Source organism: Python bivittatus, unplaced genomic scaffold (genome assembly GCF_059951505.1).
Source record: "Python bivittatus isolate LINGU-HERP-01145 unplaced genomic scaffold, Pbiv_v1 ctg000200_np1212, whole genome shotgun sequence".
NCBI classification, from domain to species: domain Eukaryota; kingdom Metazoa; phylum Chordata; class Lepidosauria; order Squamata; family Pythonidae; genus Python; species Python bivittatus.
In genome coordinates, this window is record NW_028277040.1 from 6,021,505 (window position 1) to 6,041,459 (window position 19,955).

The 19,955-nt window shown below is 36.3% G+C and overlaps 1 protein-coding gene across 9 annotated transcripts in view; it reads right to left on the minus strand.

Moving 5' to 3' along the window:
* The window catches only part of PARD3B (par-3 family cell polarity regulator beta), a 560,921-nt gene that overhangs the window by 512,934 nt on the left and 28,032 nt on the right, over positions 1-19,955 (minus strand). For all 9 annotated transcript variants that reach the window (XM_088135640.1, XM_088135642.1, XM_088135644.1 and 6 more), the window contains exon 2: positions 16,169-16,270. In XM_088135640.1, the coding sequence (XP_087991766.1) occupies positions 16,169-16,270 (102 nt within the window). The remainder of the gene's footprint in view (positions 1-16,168; positions 16,271-19,955) is intronic.

The following is a 19,955-nucleotide window of genomic DNA, read 5'->3' on the forward strand; positions in this document are numbered from 1 at the left end:
GATTTGCAAACGAAGTATGATTCAACAGTTTGCCTTGTCTACAAAAAAGGCAAATGCGATTTCAGGCTGCATAAACAGACTACAGCTTTCGGAATCAGAAGAAGTAATAATTCCACTCTGTTCTGTGTTGGTCAGTCTCCATCAAGCAAGTATCGTGTTCTAGTTATAAGCAAATCGCTTCAAAAGGATTCAAACCAGGACAACTTCACAGCAGAGATCATAAGGGGATTGGAAACTGAAGAGGAAAATTGAGGAACTGAGACAAGAAAGGAGGGATATGATAGCACTCTTCAAATACACAACATACAAAAGACCTGTTATTTATCAACATTCACAGCTTTCAAAGTTGAATGGGTACACTAGCTGTTGACTATGGCAGTTATGAAGAGGCAATTTTTACTTTATGGTCTTTTAATCCAGGAAAAAGGATTCTCTCTACAAGACCATCTAGCGCATTTCAATAACTTGTTATTTATTCATCAGAATTACTTTTTATACCTTTAGCAATAATGCAGAATGTGCGGTAAAGCATTTTCACAGGAAATACACTCTGCAATGATATTTCAAATCATATTTTCAGTGAACAAAGCAACCAGATGGTCTGCATCTTTACCTTTGGTTTCATTCGCGGAAAATAGTAACATTTAAGATTTAGGGTTAGCTTCTATTAATTATCAAATTATTACAGTTGTAACTTCAGATACAACTTCCGTATTTTATTAATTATGGGTTTTCCTCTTTTTCATACCACATTTTAAGCTTCATTATAATTCTTTGTTATACAGTAGTAGTTCTAGATTGACCTAGGCACTGGATATACCATATTACAATCTGGAATTGGAAGCTCTGGGCATCTACCAAGTTTAACACTTCAGCAAGGTTTGAATGCTGATCTATTATTCCTTCTTACTGTTTATATCTGTCCACCCTTCCATAAAAAGTACAGGTAGTCCTCGAGTTAAGGTCATTTGTTCAGCAACTGTTCGAAGTTACGGTGGCAATGAACAAATGGTAGTCGTGCCCAGTCCCCGAAGTTATGACTGTTGCAGTGCCCCCACAGTCACATCATCAAAATTTGGGCACTTGGTAGCCCACCTGCACTTACGACTGCAGGGGCGCTTCAATTCCCCCATTCCCCTATCTCACTCTATCTCTGCCCTTTTGATCGTCATGCACTCCACTGGTCCTGCTGCCCCTGCAAGCCTTGCCACCCTGAGCTTGCTGGGCAAGCACAAAAAAAGCAGGCGCATGAAAGGAGGCCCCAGCTGCACCTGTGTGAAAGAAGGACCCTTCACGGTAGAAGGATCCTTCTTTCACGCCAGCACAGCTAGGGCCGTCCTCCACGTACCTGCCTTCCCAAACCTTGCAAGAAGGTCACGTGTGATTCAGACCAGGGGAGGTGCGGCTTTGGGAAGAAGGCCTGTCGCAGTCAGCAGCTGCCTTGCAACTGAACTTAAGACTAATTTAACTGCTGACAAATAACACGGATGAATAATCCATTTCTGTATACAGGTAGTCCTCAACTTACGATGGCAATTGGGACAAGAATGCACAAGGGTGTGGCGGAGTGAGAAGAAGTGTGCAAGGGTGCGACAGAGGTGCGGTAAGTCTAGGGGACGGTGCACAAAGGTATGTGGAGCTGCATGAGGGTGTGAGAGAGGGGTGGTGAGCCTCATGGAGGTTGCGTGGGAGTGTGCGAGTGAGTACGGCAAGGCTCAGGGAGGGTGCACAGGGGTGCATGGGAGTGTATGAGGGAAGCATGGGGAGGCTTGGGGAGGGTATGTGGGGGTGCGAGGAAGGCACGTCAAGGTTCAGGGAGGCTACATGAGGGTATGCAGAGGTGCATGAGGGAGGTGCAGTGGGGCTCAAGGAGAGTATGCATGAGTGCACAAGTGGTGGGGAGGCATGATGAGGGTCAGGGAGGGCGCACAGGGGTGCGCAACTGGCTGGTGCAGCGCAAGTGCAAAGGGGTTGGGGGGTGCAAGGGTGAAAGAGACCCCAGCAACTTGCAACCTTCCCTGCCAGCTTCCCCATTGACTTTCTGGGGAAGCTGACAGGGAAGGTCAAAAATGGTGATCACATGATAGCAGGGCACTACAACTGGTCATAAGTGTGGCCCAGATCATGATCACATGACTGCAGGGGTGTTGGGACAGCCGGAACTCCGAGGATCGGTCGTAACCACCATTTGTTCAGTGCCATCATAACTTTGAATGGTCACTGAATGAATGGTCATAAGTCGAGGACTACCTGTACTAGGTGTACGTTACTCCTTCTAGCATTGTATAATCATTAGTTTAGGCAACTCCCATACCGCAAAGATCCACAATTCTTAACATTTTGATAGATTCCAAACACCACGGTTATGAACATGTGCTTTTTTAACAGTGATGGACAGGTATTATTGCATTTAGAAATTAGAGAAGAAGAATACGCCCAAGTTTCTTTTCTTTCGTGGTCAATATTACTAAGAAAGCAGAAACAATGGTGGCTCACACTCAGTTTTACTTTGAAGCAGGGAACAGCAGAGAGAGACAAGTCAAGACAGATTATTGCATTTCAACAGTTAATAAGTCATGGATAATTGGCTATTCAGCATTACTGGCACATGATACTCAATTTATATAAGAAGCTATCACAATGGCATAGTTGAAATTAGATTAATCCTATCTGCAAATAAATTCTGTCACCCACTATACTGTGAAATATTCATGCAGATGCAAAAACATCACTGTTTGTCATGAGTTTCAGTCTGGATAGGGACAAAACTGTATTTGTGTACCCCAAAAACTGACCAAAGGAGGAAAGGAGAAAGAGAAACATGACCTCCTGCTGATGTGGCTGGATTCTACTAAATATCTACTAAAGGCCTTTGGCAGAGCATTCTAGTTATCAGTCCCTTTTAGCATTTAGAGGTTACTATCAGGTTTGGCGGTGGGACATCCATCCATCCATCCATCCATCCATCCATCTATCCATCCATCCATCTATCCAATGAAATACCAAGGAGTAAGTTCTGTATGTCCTAAACAAAAGTCCAAAAGTTGAATGCAATCAAGATACAAGTCAAACTATTATGGGGAAGAATGGAATACACACAGCTATAATGCGATGTTAGCAATGATATAAGTTGATCAGAACTGAATTATGACTAGGAGCACAGGTTTCCATCTGCTCTTTGTGCAGAAGATTGATTCCTTTTTTTGTAACTGATTCAAAACACATCTGCTCTAAGATGCTGAAACATGTGCTAAATTTTAACTATTTTGCATCAATTTTTACTGATTGCCACAGACAGGTACTTCTAAATTCAATTTCAAGGTTATCTCAGTATTGTTCTACTTTAACCACCATCTAACTCCACAGATGAAGAGATTATTGATTACCTGATTTGTGACCCACAAGTCCTATGCATCTTTCCATTGTACAGCAAGTCACAACCAAGTGACTCAAAACCATTACTTTTGTGATAACTGCTGAAAAACCTTGGAAGTAGTAGTAGTACTAGTACTAGTACTAGTACTAGTAGTAGTAGTACTAGAAGAAGAAGAAGAAGAAGAAGAAGAAGAAGAAGAAGAAGAAGAAGAAGAAGAAGAAGAAGAAGAAGAAGAAGAAGAAGAAGAAGATTATTCCCAGAAAGCTAGCAAGATCTTTCTTTTTTCAGCAGATATTTACTGAAAGGTATTTCTAATTTGGTGTTCAACACAGAGTTCTCATTCAAGGCACAATTGGTCAGGCTCAAGTTATCCTACTTCAGACACATTATACGAAGACCTAGCTCTCTAGAGGAGACTAATGATGAGAAAGGGTGGAAGGAAAGAGAAGAGGATGACAAGCAGCAAAGTTACAGTGGCAACGTGTGCACAATTGAAAGACCTAAAGGACCATGAAGAATATCTGCTTGCTAAGAGTCAACACCAACTTGATGGGCACATAATCAAATCAAATTTATAATTTGTGTTTGTTTTTATTTCATTATTCATCTTTAGGACATTTTAGATTTCTGGTCCGAATTAAAAGCATTTACCTAAGCAGAAACGTATGCATAACAAAATGAAAAAACAAACTATTGAAATGTTTTGTTAAATCAGAAATGCCTTTGCTCATGCTAAAGCACTGCAATTAGGGAGATGTCAAGGTTAGCTATGAACCTTTTCAGTACAAACACTGCATCAGAGTAAAGCAGAAGTATCTTCTAAAAATCAATTTGTAATACCAAATCTTCTTCATGCCACAGTTTCTATCCACTCAACATGACTTTGAACAAGCAGGAGAACTGAACCACTGCTATAATATTCAACCTTCACTTGAAATTTATCTCGAGGGCAGAAAATAATTGGATGTCGCACCTATTAACTCAGTTTCATTCTGCTAATTATCCTGCAGTAATAATCTTGGTTTTTCCCCTCATCACTGTATTTTGAGATGGATTAATGTATGCACTGGTGAAATTATTTTGAGGGCTATCAAATACTACACTAAATCAAACTTCTGTGACCATATCTTCTTCAGCTAGCACCAAGGACAACTTCGATATAGAACGTTTCTAATGAATTTAGAAATAATTGAAATGCTCTATCTTTACCTCAGTTTCTTATTTAAGCCTCAAATTAGCCTTTTCTAATATATTCTTCATTGTAATATTCTGGTTTTGCTTTAGTGGACCAAGCTTATTAACTGATGAACTTGCATAAATTACTGACCAGAATTCTTTTCTTATTTATTTTAAAAGATAAAACAATCTGCTTGGATAAAATACATCTTTGTCAAACTACAAAGCTGGGGATGTGTGGGGGACGTATGCACTATGAAATTAATATACTTCCGTGACGAAATTAATTATATAATATCTGAGTAGCACCAGAAAAGGCCAGTTAAACATACACAGAAGGGAATACATAGCAAGAAATCCAAAATGACAAGAACAGAATTGGAAAACAGAATTGGGAAACAAAAGAGACAATTCAAGGCACAAAATGAATTAAGAGGAACCAACTCAACTGAATGCCTTGTGACACACAATAATTGTAGAAATGTTATTAAAATTAAGAACAAAAAAGAATCTATAAATAGAGCATAATATCCTGTTCTTCCGATTTTGAATTAATGAGATTTCTCCAATTAACATGAATGTAAAAGCCATCCATTTCATTTGCCTATCATACTGATATTAGACGCAAATGGACAAGCAGATTGATAAAGGATTTTTTACATTTCATATCTCAAAATGCATGTGATTAATTTTTTAAAAGAAATTAATTCAAGTCTCAACAGCATAATCTTACTTCTAACCATGAAAAACTCAGATTTCAGGATATAGTACATCAATAGTATGGTATTACACTTCCAGCTGGTATAAAACCTGACACTATTTGGTTGAGATCAGCTGTTTCCAGTGATTTGATGACAACAGGCAGCTGCAGGAATCTTTCTGGGAGCATAGGTTGAAATGGAAGATTCTTATTTGTATATGTTTTGTGTTCTGCTGCAACTCTGTAATTGTTAGTATATGTATGTTATTGTTTAGCACTATTTAGGGCAAAAACATAGTATAGAAATCTATTGAATATTTGGGGGGCACCACCTTTTCAACAGATTTGAGAATTTTATGTGTTACATATTCTCAAAGGGGAAGAGCTACATGGAGCAGCAAACTAATTCACCTAAATTATTATCTAGACTGATTGGTAGCTGCTCTCCAGAGTTTCCAACTCTGCCCAAGGAAGCCAAGATTCAGCCTGGACCTTCTAACTCCTCTACTGAGCTTCATGTTTTTCTTTGATCTTGGAAACATTAGTGAGCATTCTCAAGAGAGATGCTGTGGAATCCACAGGGGGTGTCTTCTGCAGTGGAAACAAGAGGAGGCCAGGTTTGGTAGGTCACCTTATTACCACATGGTATATCTGCTACTTTTCTCAAGAAGTAACACAATACCATTTTTGCATTATTTGAGTTTTATACTACAGAAATGTTCTCAAAGCTGCAGGTTTGTTATTGGAATGGCAGATTTTGTCTGAGGCTGTAGAGAGCCATGGAGGTGACCTTGGGAAAGCTGGACAGAGGCAGTGATGGCTACATAAACAAAAGCATATTTTAAGCCTTGAAAGCATGAGAAAGAAACACAGACTCCTTCCTAACTCACTATAGTATAGGTGTCAGCCCTACTAGGTAAACCAGACAGGAAGCATGACCAGTTGAGCTAATTCTACTTTATTGTAAAGCTACATTAACAGAATCTTGCAAGTCTGAAAGTACAATTCTCCTGCTGTCTCCTTTACAGCCCAAGAAATTAGGGAGGGTCCCTTCTGAGCCTCTTGTTGTGCCCATTATCCAGCTGTGGGTTATGCTGTCGCTGATCTGATCATTCCCTAGGCAATGTTTCTTGGCCCATTCTCCCAAGGTCTTTCCCATATACCTGTGATGGAAAGCATAAGCGGGGAAGGTTTTGGAATGGAGCTTCAAGGTTGCCAGGAGGGGGGAGAGACATTCCAGGGGAAGCACCTCCTCAGTCCCTAGCCAGAGTGTAGGAAAGCCAAGAGAATGAGACTGGCCCCACCCTAGGGCCTCATAGTTATAGTTACTGTTGTTGTGGTATAGATTTAGTCTGGCGAGATTCTGTCTATTAGGCGTAAGCTAATAAAGGAGCCAAACTGTTCTGGACTGTCTTGCTGTTGTTCTTGGGCTGAACCTGACAATACCATTTCAATAGGAAGGAGGGAGGGGAGAACTCAGTGAGGATTTCAGTCCTTCAAGGTAGGCCAGGCCAGAAATAGACTCCACAAATCTGATTGGAACTATACTTTGCTGTTATAGGCTATAGTAATGGAATCGGAAAACCTGAGTTCTCTCCTCACTCCTTCTTGTAAACTACTATTTCTGGTAGTTCTGATGACAGAACAGCCTGTTAAGATAGACTTGACCATAAAATATTAGGCGATGCCTTCTTTTTCAGTGAGTAAACTTGTGAACTGGCACTCTCAAGAAGAATGGGTTTCCATTGACAATGATAGCTCTAGGACTACCTCCCTAACTACGTATCTGTCCTTTTGAAGGAGTGTAACCCACACTACCAATTCCTGTAATCAGGAATTACCTACAAATTCAACCCCAGTTTACTGCCTCATCCACCCAGACTGGTTAACAATAAGTATAAACAGGTCCGCTACCAGAATTCTGGCTACCTCAACTTTATAATGTCACTCTAATTTTGCCAAAGTTAAGTATTAATTCATCAATGAAAATGGTAAGCTTTAATAATTGAAACCATATGACAGAGTATCAGTTTAGCACCTAAAAGTAGAAAGATTAAATGAGCCCAAATTAAATGTTATAATAGTTTTTCATTATTTCAAACTGCTTCAAATTACTAAAGACTGAATGTCTCAGCCTGAATGTATTTAAATATAAGTTACATAGCATTAATCCATTATGTTTATTAGCTTACATTCCTATAGCTATTCATGAAAGACAAATTACAATTTGAAATGTATACAGTGTGTGTCACAATTAACCACATTGTGATAGTCTAATTAATCATTACAGTCTGAGACTTCATTTTTAATGCAAAAAATTAAGTAAAAAATTCTTTAGCATTATAGAATACTTTTGAAGTAACAGAGAATAAGGAGGTTTTTCAACTTTTAAAAGAATTTTCAAACTAGACAGCCACAAAATGAAATGCCATTATTATCTACCTGATGATCCTACAAAAGCCTCAATGTTTTGCAAACACAATTTGATGATCATGGTATTTCAAGTGATATCATTGGCAGCATCTCAATTTATTCCCACTCCATCCCCTACATAATATTGCCTTAGTCTTTTGGGAAAAAGTCATTTAGAACATTAATGGGAAATAGATTTTAATTTTTTATTTATAATGCATTCTGAAGACTGGAGGCAACAAAAATAGGTAATGCAACTATATACATAGAGATGCTTGAACCAGTATTAGGAATGAGGACAAGGCATCACCTGAGTATTGTTTAATGCCTCTTTCACATACAGAAATAAACGTAAGTCTTTGCAATATTAGTCTTTCATCTTTATCTCACCATTCATTTATTCCAGTTTTTAAAGTATAATTGACAATATTTATAAATGAAGTCAACATATCTACATATCTAAAATGTTTAGATACTTTGGGGCGGAATTCAAGATCTTGGAGGAAAGAGCCATGATGGCTGGATTAACGATAAAAAATAGATTAGGTCATATCACACATGTGAGTTTGGCCAGGATTTTGTTTCTTTTTCTGATGAGAATTTTTTGACAGTTTTGTATTAAGAAAATGTTAACACAGCATTGGTGCATCCTCCCCAAAATAACAGGAAACAGTGCCACTGATTTTTGGCAATTGTAGCTAAAGAGAACTCTGAAGTCTCCAGTAAAAGAAGTTCACTGGCTACAGGTTATTCCATTATATAACTGTATACTTTTCTGGCCAATGGCTGTAATAAAGATGTTCTGTTCTATCTCTGTTTTAGTGCTGCCCATACTTTTTTATAATATTCCAAATAGTATTAGAATTGAACTGTATGTGCATCAGGTTTCTGCATCTACAGACCTAATAATTTTTTTTCCTCTCTAGTGTTTTTCCCACAGGTGCAGGGTCCACTTTTTTTTTGGAACAACCAAATGTTGATCCATTGACTGCAACATTGACTAGGGCAATAGATACAAAGTTAGCAGAGGGATTCCTTCTCCTTTCCTTGCCTAGAAGACTTGATTTGCATGTCTCTGTGGAATGTGCCTACTGTATTGGTTAAATCAGTGTTTCCAACCTGGACAACATTGTGATGGGTGGACTTCAACTCCCAGAATTCCCCAGTTAATATAGCCACTGCTAAGAATTTTGGGAAATGAATTCCACCCATCTCAAAGTTGCCCAGGTTGGGAAACACTGGGTTAGACTGATATTTTCAGGGCTTTCATCACTTCCTTTTTCTCTTCTAATCCTGATATCTACAATTTAGGTTCGCACGAGACTCCTTCTCTCTCCATAATGGAGAGCAGACAAGAGTAGACTTAAGTAACTTAAGCTTTCCTATTGCAATGTTATTTCTTAAATAAAGCACATCTTTATTTTCTAATATGCAAGCACCAGCCTCAACAATACTTTCTTATAAAAGTTATACTTGTAACATTAGTGTTTCTCTATCTCTCCATGCATTCTTTCCACTGTAGAAAGCTCTCTGCTATCTAATAAATAGTCATACTACAGTAACAAAATACTGCATCACCTTTCCCCAAGCACATGCCTTCCAGTTATTTGAGACTGCACTTCCCAAAATTTCCATACAGCTTCTGGAGGACATCAAGTTGGGAAGGCTTTTTTTAAAAAAAAATGTATATCTCACATTATCTCAAACATCCCAAGTTTTGTCCCTGAGGTATTAAAGCTGCTTAGAGGGAATAGGGGGGAATCTTTTAACCCAAATCCCTCTGATATACCTTCCAGAAATGTGTTTATCAAAACAATTGACAAGGCAGCCCAGGTGTTTTATAGACACTAAGCTGTTTCTCCTATTATTAGTTTGCTGCCAGCAATGTTCTTTCCACCTCCCACTGCCTTTCAGATGAAGTGAACACAGCATAGATTTTTTTTGTAAGGTTGTTCCTTTTACTTTCAGCAGCAGTGGGAGACAAAACTGCAAAGAGCATTCTGAAGAAATAAAGGCAATTCTGTAATCTTGAAATTACCATTATTTTGCACTCCATTGCCTCAAGGGGCACAAACTGTGTGAACGATTTCCACCTGGTCTCTTCTTTTATGAAAAATGTTTCATTACAGACATGCAATATGAAATGTCAGTCTCTCCATTCGTCAAATTCACCATTCTTCTCCCATACATATACTTCCAAATTCACTTCTCTCATACAGGTATATATTTGCAGGCAATTAGGAATAGGTAAAATAAAGGCTTATTTCAATTTGAACCTTTTAATGAAATTTGAAACAGGAGCTGTAACAACATAAACAGCTCAATGAAAACACACTGGGAAGGGCCGGGAACTATCAGAAATCCAGTGGCAGGAAAATGTAACAAAAAGAAATCAAATATCAAGCAATGCATCGCCATACTCTGGACTTTGTGATTTCTTACAGAATAAAGTTTTGTTTTGTTTTTGAGAGAGCAGGAAAACCCATTCCCTTTTACCATAAGAGATTAATAGGTAATCTCTAGAAAGCTGCAATTTTCATTTGGGCTTCTAAATGTAACCAATTACTGCTTGATGTGCTACATTTGCAGCCCCCAATAAATAATAACAAAGTTCCACAAAAATTAAGTTTCTGTCTAGTAATTTCAGAAGCTGTATGCCAAAATGGGACACAATTGCTTTATATACTGAAAAAGTCTGCCTCCCTGCCAATAATGGGAGGAGTATTACAATTCAACTTGATAGGATTCAGATGCCAATGATGGATCATTTTCAACACAGATTTCAATTTTATCTGGATAGTTTTAATAGGCTTTGTTCCATATTGAGAGTTGATAAAAGAAATATCTAGATCTGGCTCCCATGATAATCTGTGACCAGGTGATTCTCTGTAATCATTGCAAGCTTTTTAAAGCATGGGAGCTATAGTTTAAAAAACAAATCTTCGTATTTAGCAAGAGATCATATGGTTTATTGTTTACAAATGCAAGAGGCTAAAGTAATATTTGCAATGTATTCATCCATGTGAAGTGAGGTCTAATTTGTAGTACTTCTGGTTTGTTATGTACAGAGTCTAAAAAACTTAAATTCCTTCCACCCTCTAAACTGTCCGTATTTCATCTCAGAAATTAACTTCAACTAATCTAGAAAAGAAAAGTGAGAATATAGATCCACCCAAGATGCATCCAAGATTTCCAAATCTATAGCTTTGAGATAGAGGCTAAACATTGATTTGTTATATAGAGTGTCATCACCCTGAATAACAAGGCAAATCAGTGAAAGTGTTGAATGGGAATTTCCATGGAGAACCAAGAAACAGTACATGCAGTCTGATTTTATAATACATTATATTAATACATTAATACACATAATACATTATACTATGAATACGGTCAGCTACCAGATATAGCAGAAAAGCTGGGATTTCTGGAACGTGCCTCACCCATTTCCCTTTATTTCTTTCATTCAGAGAAGAGAATTGTTTCCATATTTTTTTCTAGAAAAGACTGCCAAGTTTAAGAGCATCATCTTGATAGAAGCAAGGCATAACTTATGCAAGGATAGTCGTATCAAATCTTTCTAACAGACTATAGTTTCCAGTACTCACTGGCATGACGTTTTGGACGAAATATCACAAAGTATTTGGAGACCCAAAAATCTAGGATATAAGCCTTCAAATTGCTGAGGCTTATCCTGTATAGCTCACAGAGTGGTTCAACAGGGAAGTTCAGATTTATCTTTATTAATGCCGTATCTTTATTAATGCCATGTCTGGTGTAGCATGAAAAGGAAGTATTATAAAATTTGGATTTGGAATGACATAATACATCAATCACAGTACAAATTCATCTTTCATATTACAAACTTTCAGCTCCTCTCCCCATCTACAGATGTGTTCTGATGGGCACTGAGGGAGTGTAATCACAATGACAAAGAGCAGCAAACCTGTCATGTCTTCTCCAGATCAACTCCAAATACATACACTGATTTAGAGGACTGCTTTATGCAGGGGGAAGGGAGGGAAGGGAATGCTAAAAACAATCCAAAAATGTAATGATAATCTCTCCAAATCCTATTTTACATAAACACTAAAGTAAGGCCAGTCCAATCTGTATTGTTTTTAAATATCTACAGTAAATAAAGCAGCAGCAAGTTTAGGGGTGCTGCAGTACTGAATCACGTTTAATACCCACCTAAACGCATAAAACAGTCTTGGTCAGAATACAAATAAGCTAATTCTGCAGACAAGAATGGCAATAAATATTTTCATATCTTGATTTAATTATGCAAGTGGGCAGTATCAACTCATGGAATTTAGGTTCACTCTAATATTTGGATAGAATCACTAACTCCAAGGCCTGCCATGACTTTGTAGATAATATATCATTAAATAAAGGCTTCAGATAATATATTAAAATGTCTCAGAACCTTTTGAAGTAAACAGCAGGAAATCTATCCATTCCAGATTTGCCATGTTAAAAAGATGTAATACTGTTCAAAATGTCTTGATCAGTGATTGGGTTAATCAAAGCTGCTTGATGTAGATTAGAAAGGGATGTCAATCTAATCAAGAAATGAATGGATTGCTCTAAAATCTGGATTAGGGGAAATATATAACATAGAATACAATGATCAAGATACCTCAAGTATCTCCCAGTTTTAATTTGAAACTTGAAAGGTTTCCTTGTTTTGCCTTAATAGGAAAGACAATGCATGAACCTATAATTTGGAGGTTTCATTACCAAATTCAGAAGATGCATTGATTTTAGATCATAAACAGCTACATGAGACATGCTACATGACACAGCCACATGAGGCATAACCAGTGGCTGGTCATTTTTTCCATCTTTCCACTCATTTAATGGCAAAGGATGAGACAGATACTTTCACTGGACAAAAGTATCCCACATTTATTTGTTAGATTTCAAGTTTCAACAACTTTCTCTTACCAAAAAACAAAATATAATAAGTTGAGGAATAATCCATGACATTTCTATCCCTTGTGCATTAAAATGTAAATAAATAGAAATACAGTATTTTAATCTGCAGGACATTTAACACTGCAAAAGCTACCACCTCCAGAAACCACAAGAAGCTTTTTTTCCGGCCTGCACCCTCCACATTGAATAACAGATGAAAGTTGACTTAATTTTCCCTTTGAAAAACTGTTCTCTCTCTTTCACACATTTCAACCCAATTAGAGACAAGGCAGATTAGTGTGAAAAAGGCAGTTAATTTTAGAAAATGTATGCATAAAAATCAAATGTGTTTAATTATTTCAATATTTCTAGTATATGACAGATTTATTTTAAATATGCAATGAAATCATGTTTTACAAAATGAAATGGGAACACCAGATTAAACTGTGTAGATCTCTCTTCATGATTTTATTTGTACTTCCATTCAAGTTCAATATTAGATTTTGTTAATACACAACCTGAACTGCTGATTCTCAACCATTCAGATTTTCCACACAGAGACAATGAATGTTCTGCCATGTATACCATGTTAAATATCAAACTATGTTTTTCTGTATTCAACTGAATAATATTTATGTTCCCTGTCATTAGAAAACTTTCCTAATCATTTAAATGCCTTGTTATACTTTTAATATACATAATTTTGCCAGTATGTGTTGTTTTCACCTGAGAAAGGAAACAAAACTTCCTGACACCTTAATAGCAGCACCCAAAAACAAAAAAATAAAAATAAACAATGGTGTGCAAATTTAGAAACAGGGAGCCAATGCGAAAATAACAGTGTTTTTGCAGATTTGTTAATCACATGGGAGCCTCCATATGGCTTTTTGTTGCCTGTTATTGGTGAATCTCTGAATAGTAGAGGATTCAACACAAAAATAAAAGCAATATGGGAGATTATAATTTGCAAACATTCCTGGATTCTTTTAAAAATAAGGAATAGAGAGACATGGCTAATACTGTGATACTTTCAAACGTTCTGTAAAGTGTTTTACATATATTATCACAATAATCTTTAGGTTCATTATGATTATTCTTATCAGGGATAAGAAACTAATGCTAAGAAGGTATTTTACTACATCCATCTGCCAAATTCATAGCAGAGGCAAAATCTGATCCAGGAATCTTCTGGTATATAAGATCAATTGAGGAGCCTATGAATGTCCGTGTCAACCATGAATTTGCTATATTAAAAGTGCTATTTTGAGTTTCCCAGCTATACCATAAAGAAGAGTAATATTGACCAGTCCTTCATATATGCTGCAAATGATAAAAAGACAGGATGGTGTGCTCTAAGTACTTTGAATTTCTATACAGTTTTTCTCAGTATTATTGTTCTAATCAAATGATTATGAGAGAGAAGCATTCAACCATGTGTTAAATGCTATAGAGAAATGACACATGCTGTTTAGGCAGTGGGGACAGAAAGGAGAAGGAAAAAAAATGAAAAAAGAGCAACAAGGGCACAGAAAACAGGGAAAATAAATGCATGGTGGCCTAGGGTAGATTTTGCCAATTAAACTGAAATAACCTCAAGACAGCATGTTGTTCCATTGATGTATCAGAAAAGGATGGTCCAAGAAACAAGAAAAAAAGCTAAAGAGAATGGAGAAGAAACATGTGGATCTATTTGGTTAGAGAAACATCTAATAATACTTTTTAAAAGGTATACAAGAAACAGAAGGCAGATGAATAACAGAACTATAAAGATACTTGCCTAACCTTCTTTTTGATCATAGATGTTTCCTGTTTCTTTCCTCAAAGAACAGGAAATTTAGGAGTTTTATTATACTACTGGAATATTTTGTTGTTTTGCTCATCACCTCCAAAGCCTTCCCCATTCCTATTACTTCAAACAGCTGTTAGCTAGCTCTTCTCAAAAATCCCAACAGTTAATTAGCAACAAGACACAGTAAACATGTACAGCATGCCACATTTAATTATACTGTAATTTTCTTAAGTTAGAAACAGCATATTATTCAAATTTGTGTCATTTTTTTCTTTTTTAGAAAAAGAAATTTTAGCCCTCCAGTTAAAATTACCCCAAGTTTCCCTGACAACTCCAAGACTGCTGAATTGTTTGAACAACCCACTTCACCTTCATAGAATGCAAGTCATGTAAAAAGCTAATAGTTGTAATTTTTGAGGGAAAAAATCCTCTATTTTATTTGGCAGTATGATAATTGGAAGTAGGCAAGTTTGCTTTTACCTCACCCCTGCAACTGTCTAAGGCAGAGAAACTATAGAAAGTATATGCTAGTTTAAGATAATCTACGAGATTGCTGCAGACCACTCACATTATCAAATATGTTTTTCAGAATTAAATATATTTTGTCTCCTATAAAAACCACAAATGAACCAATAATCTAATTCACACTATTTTATTCTTCAGGTACTTTCTAATTATTGGCCTATCAAATAATCTTCCCCAACTCCCAGAATTTTCCATGGTCATTGTTGAAATTTATAGAAGCTGCAATTCTGGAAAGTGCAAAGTTTGGAAAAATCTGATATAAAAGACCAGATACTACAGCATTGCCATTGCTGAGCATATAATACCATGAAACAATGATTAAAACACTGTAAATGTGAACCAGAGTTCACTCTAAACTAAGTCCAAAAACAATCCAAGCATTTCCTCCACCACCTCTGAGCCTCCCACTTCAGAGACAGCTCATTCAGGGGGATCAACTGACTATCAGGAGATGTTTTTCTGAGTTGCTGCCCAGAACAGAAGGAACAAAAAATTGACTTTCACCCACCTCTTTCCATCATCTTTCCTACTAGTCAAATATTATTCAGAAGTTTTGTTTTTTTACTTTGTGAAGGAGGGAGGTTACACTCATTTAAAAAAAAAAAAACTTTTGGTACAAATTATTTTCCTAAATCCTGCTCAGTAGGAAAATTAAGTTCCAAGCTTTTAAAAGTAATGAATCCATTTAGAGCATGTGGGCTATTTCGACTCTCATACTTGTGCATAAAGAAGAGATAATGTATAGAACAGACAAATGAAAAGGCACACACTTGTTTGCTATTATCAATAAATTTAGGGACAGATGGGATTTCCATGAAAATACTGTATTGTCAAAAGGATGCATACATTGTTTCAAACTGTGGATCAATTAAAACTTCATATGTGAAATATTTAATGAAGAAAGTGATGCATTTACACAGGACAATGCCATTATCTTTATGAAATGAAAGAATCAAATCTACACATCTAAAATCAATGCTTAGTCCCATGAGCTTCTCAAACTTCAAAACTATAAGGTCACTCAAGATTTTTTTTTCCACTGAATACTTAATATGAACTAACAATATTTCAGGTATTTTTTCAAGAATCTTTGCTGAGCTCAACAAAAACAAAAACTAGACAGCAATATAAACATTTAATGTATTCAACCTAATATTAGTCATACAAGTAACTATTAAACATATGAATTTAGCATGAGATTAAATTAAGATCTGATTTCAATACAGTAATCAGACACTTTCTCTTTAAAAATAAAGTATTATTCTTCATCAACCTTATCTTTGTCTTCCACAACATCTGCCAAGATGTCATCTGGATCCAGGATTCCGCCATCTGTGTACTCCAGATGGTGAACATTCACCCAATATGAAGGATTCTGAAAATGAAACATAAGTACGTTCTCTCATTAATCACTATTTTAGCACACTTCAGCCTGTAATATGAAGGGTTTCAGTTACTTTTTTTCACAACAAATGTATAGCATTCTATTTTAAGAATATCAAATTTTAAAAAAATATAATTGCTGAAAACATACTGAAAAGCAAGATAAAAATGAAATGAAAAATTAGTATTAGAAAAACAAATCCAAGCAATGCTGTATCACTGCATGACCTGTTGTACAAGAGCCAGTAAAAGAACAATGCTTCTACTAGTGAGACTTTTATTAAAAAAAAAAAAAAACAGTAAAAACCCTGTGCAAGAACCTTGCAAACTATGAATTTGTTTGTCTTGTCCTAATTTAGAATAATATTACTGAATATAATCATTAATTTAAGTATTATTTTAGAAAGTGTCACTCTTTGACATCTTCTAATAAACCAACCATAAGTTTCAGATGTAACACTAAATCAACTCACACATATGGGCCCTCAGAAATCCTGCAATCTTCTTTTGTCATCTACAACTATTTGTTACCTATGACATCCATTCATTGCTACAGTGCTCTTCTGAGTAACCAACTCACACTTGATTTACTTGAATATTTATTATTTATATTTCAAATTTGTCACCACCCACCTCACTGTGGGGTGACTCTGGGTGATATATATATATATATCACCCTTATCTGCTTGTCACCTGGACTGATATTAGAAGCTAAAATGGACTGATGTTAGAAGCTAAAATTCAACAACTTGCTCTACTGCTTTGGGTTAGCAGCCCCATCTATGGAGCCCTTGGGATTCTCTGAGCTTGGTTGTTTTTTTGCAAATGTTTCATTACCCGGCTAGGTAACATCTTCAGTGCTAGAACAGAATGGGGTTTGCTCTGTGTTTATATATTGTGGCATGCCCTGCCAGTGTTGGTGGGGGTGGGGGTTTTGTTTTGTTCTATTGTTTTCCTCTGGTAGTTCCTTGATTAAGGTATTAATTAAGGTATTGTTTACTGCTTGGGTGTGCCTCTGATTTGTTGGTATATTTGTCCATCAAACTGAAAATAGGTAGTGAGTCAGAGGTTGATGAGGTCCATGACTAAGCCCTCCGAAACATCTTAAGAACACCAAAAGACCCAGTTGCACAAGAAGAAAAAACAGGAGTCATCTACAACATACAGTGTAAGGACTGTAACAACCACTATGTAGGACAGACAGGCAGAAGGCTTGCAGAGCGCATCCATGAACACCAACTAACAGTCAGAAGACATGATGAAAACTCCTTAATCTCACAACACATGGACAGACTTAACCATAGTTTTAACTGGGAAACTGTCAGCATCTTAGACCAAGCTAATCCAAAAACACAAGAGAATTTTTGGAAGATTGGTATTCAGACAAAGCAGCCATCAACAGGCACAGAGATAAACAACATCTACACACTATTCAAAAGAGACAAAAGAAAGGAAAACAAAAGACCAGAACAACTCCTCAGCAGCAATCATCACCCAGATATACAGAGATTAACACAAAGATTACCACCAGACATACAAGCAATAAACAATACCTCCACAGTTCAACCCTGAGCTACACATATTCGCTTCTTTTGGAGCCTCACCTATACTGAACTTAATCACAACTCAAGCCTAAATATTGTGTGGTGCCAAGGTTCCTGTTCATTTTAACTGATAATAAAATATCCAATCCCATGCAAACACACCAGAAGAATATCCAATGTCTTAAAAAACAGCATTCCCCATGGAGGGGACTCTAGTTTCTGCCAAAGTTACTTTTTAAAAAAAGTTTCATTTTTTAGAAAATGAAAACATTGCTAAAGAACAACATTTTTACTGCACACAAGCCTTTTTTGAGGAAAGTACAGACAATGTTATCTTTATTATAACAAATGGAGTCAAGGGCACAAGGACTTTCTCCATGATGCTGTATAAGGAAAGAAGACAAGCCTCAAGTTTTTGGTAGGCAGCAGAGAGAAGTTGCATTTTACAAAAGCTAACAAATTTTACCTGCTGCAAACCTAGATCATTTGGCTTGTTCAATTAAATATAACCCGTAATTCCTGTACAAATTCAATAGTCATTCAAATGGTTAAAATAAGGTGAATGATTTTCAGAATAATTTAGGACAATAAGCCCACATTTTACATTTAAGCCTTAACCCACATGGTTTTGCCACTCTACCTTGTAACTGTTTTAATTAACTAACATTTTAAAAATAGATGAGTTTGATAAAGTTATATGTGAATTATTAAATTATTAAACTTGTGGAGTTTTTGAAATGAAACAATACTAGCTGTAAAGGTCTCTGACTTGAACAGCTTCAGTCTCTCCAATATGGTGTGTCCCTGGTTAAAAAAGGATTCAGACAATCTAAATCAGGTGAAATTTTAAAAATCCAGCAAAACAATTGGGAATTTACATGTGTATATACGTATATAGCCATGGTATTAAATAATATTATTCAAAGTCCAGAAATTAAATTAAATCCAGTTTAATTTAACACCATACCTTCCCACGCTTTAGTATTCTTAGGTCATCCTTACTGCCATCATGTCTATGCACTGTTTCATATAATGCATTTTGTCCTTTAAACTTTGCAGTTCTCTCTTTCTAAGGAATTTATCAACTCTATCCAACCACGACTTTTTCAGTCCTCCCCTTTCTCCTGACTCATTCATTCTTCCTTCATATCTTGCAATTGAATCTTCATACATTCTGTCTATATGACAAAATCACCTCAATGTACTTTTTTTATACTGTTCACTGACTTTTGAATTAAATCATCGGCCATTCATTGTTGACTCTATCTCATTTTACCACACAATTTCATAGGTTCCCACTGCAGCCAACTTATTCTTTTTTTTCTTTTTTCTTTTTTCTTTTTTTGTTCATTTTTTCTGTTTTCTGTACCCAACTCATTTTCATGAGAAGAATGGGTAGAAGAGTGGGAAGAAACACATTGTTACACAAAGATACTTTGATTTCTTTTGATATTCATTCCCCACAGCAAACCACATACTACTTAACCCTTTCTATCAGCATTTGCACATTTTAAAATTTATAAACATTCAACATATAAACGTATAAAACATAAACATTCAACCAAGGTGCACAAGTTCATCTACTTGCCCTAATTTTTCATCATTCTTTCCTTTATTTGCCCTCTCACATACAATTAATACATATTTCTGATACGTTAATTTTCAGATTCATACTGTTTTTTGCATCATACAAACTACTGTTGTAAATCATTTGTGTATTCAGCCAGCATCATCTGTATATTAAAGTACAAACATATCGATGCCCCCAAACAATACACCTCTAACATCACCAGAAATATTCCTTTATACATTGATCCATGAATACATTAAACAAAGAAATATCTTGTTTTATTCCCTGCTTAGTGTTGCCCCATTTGTTAAGTATGCCATTTATATTCATGCATGCTCTACCACACCATATACCACACTTACCACTTTCAAGAACTGATCTGCAACTCTATATTTGTGCAAACTTTCTATAATTCACTTTAAATATAAACATAATTCACTTCTTCCTAAACAACAAATGTACAGTAAACTATCTTTCACACATTCATATATTTCAGTAGTGATCTACTGAACAAAGTCTCAGTTGCACATCCCGCTGACCAGCGAAAAGCCAGACTGCAATTT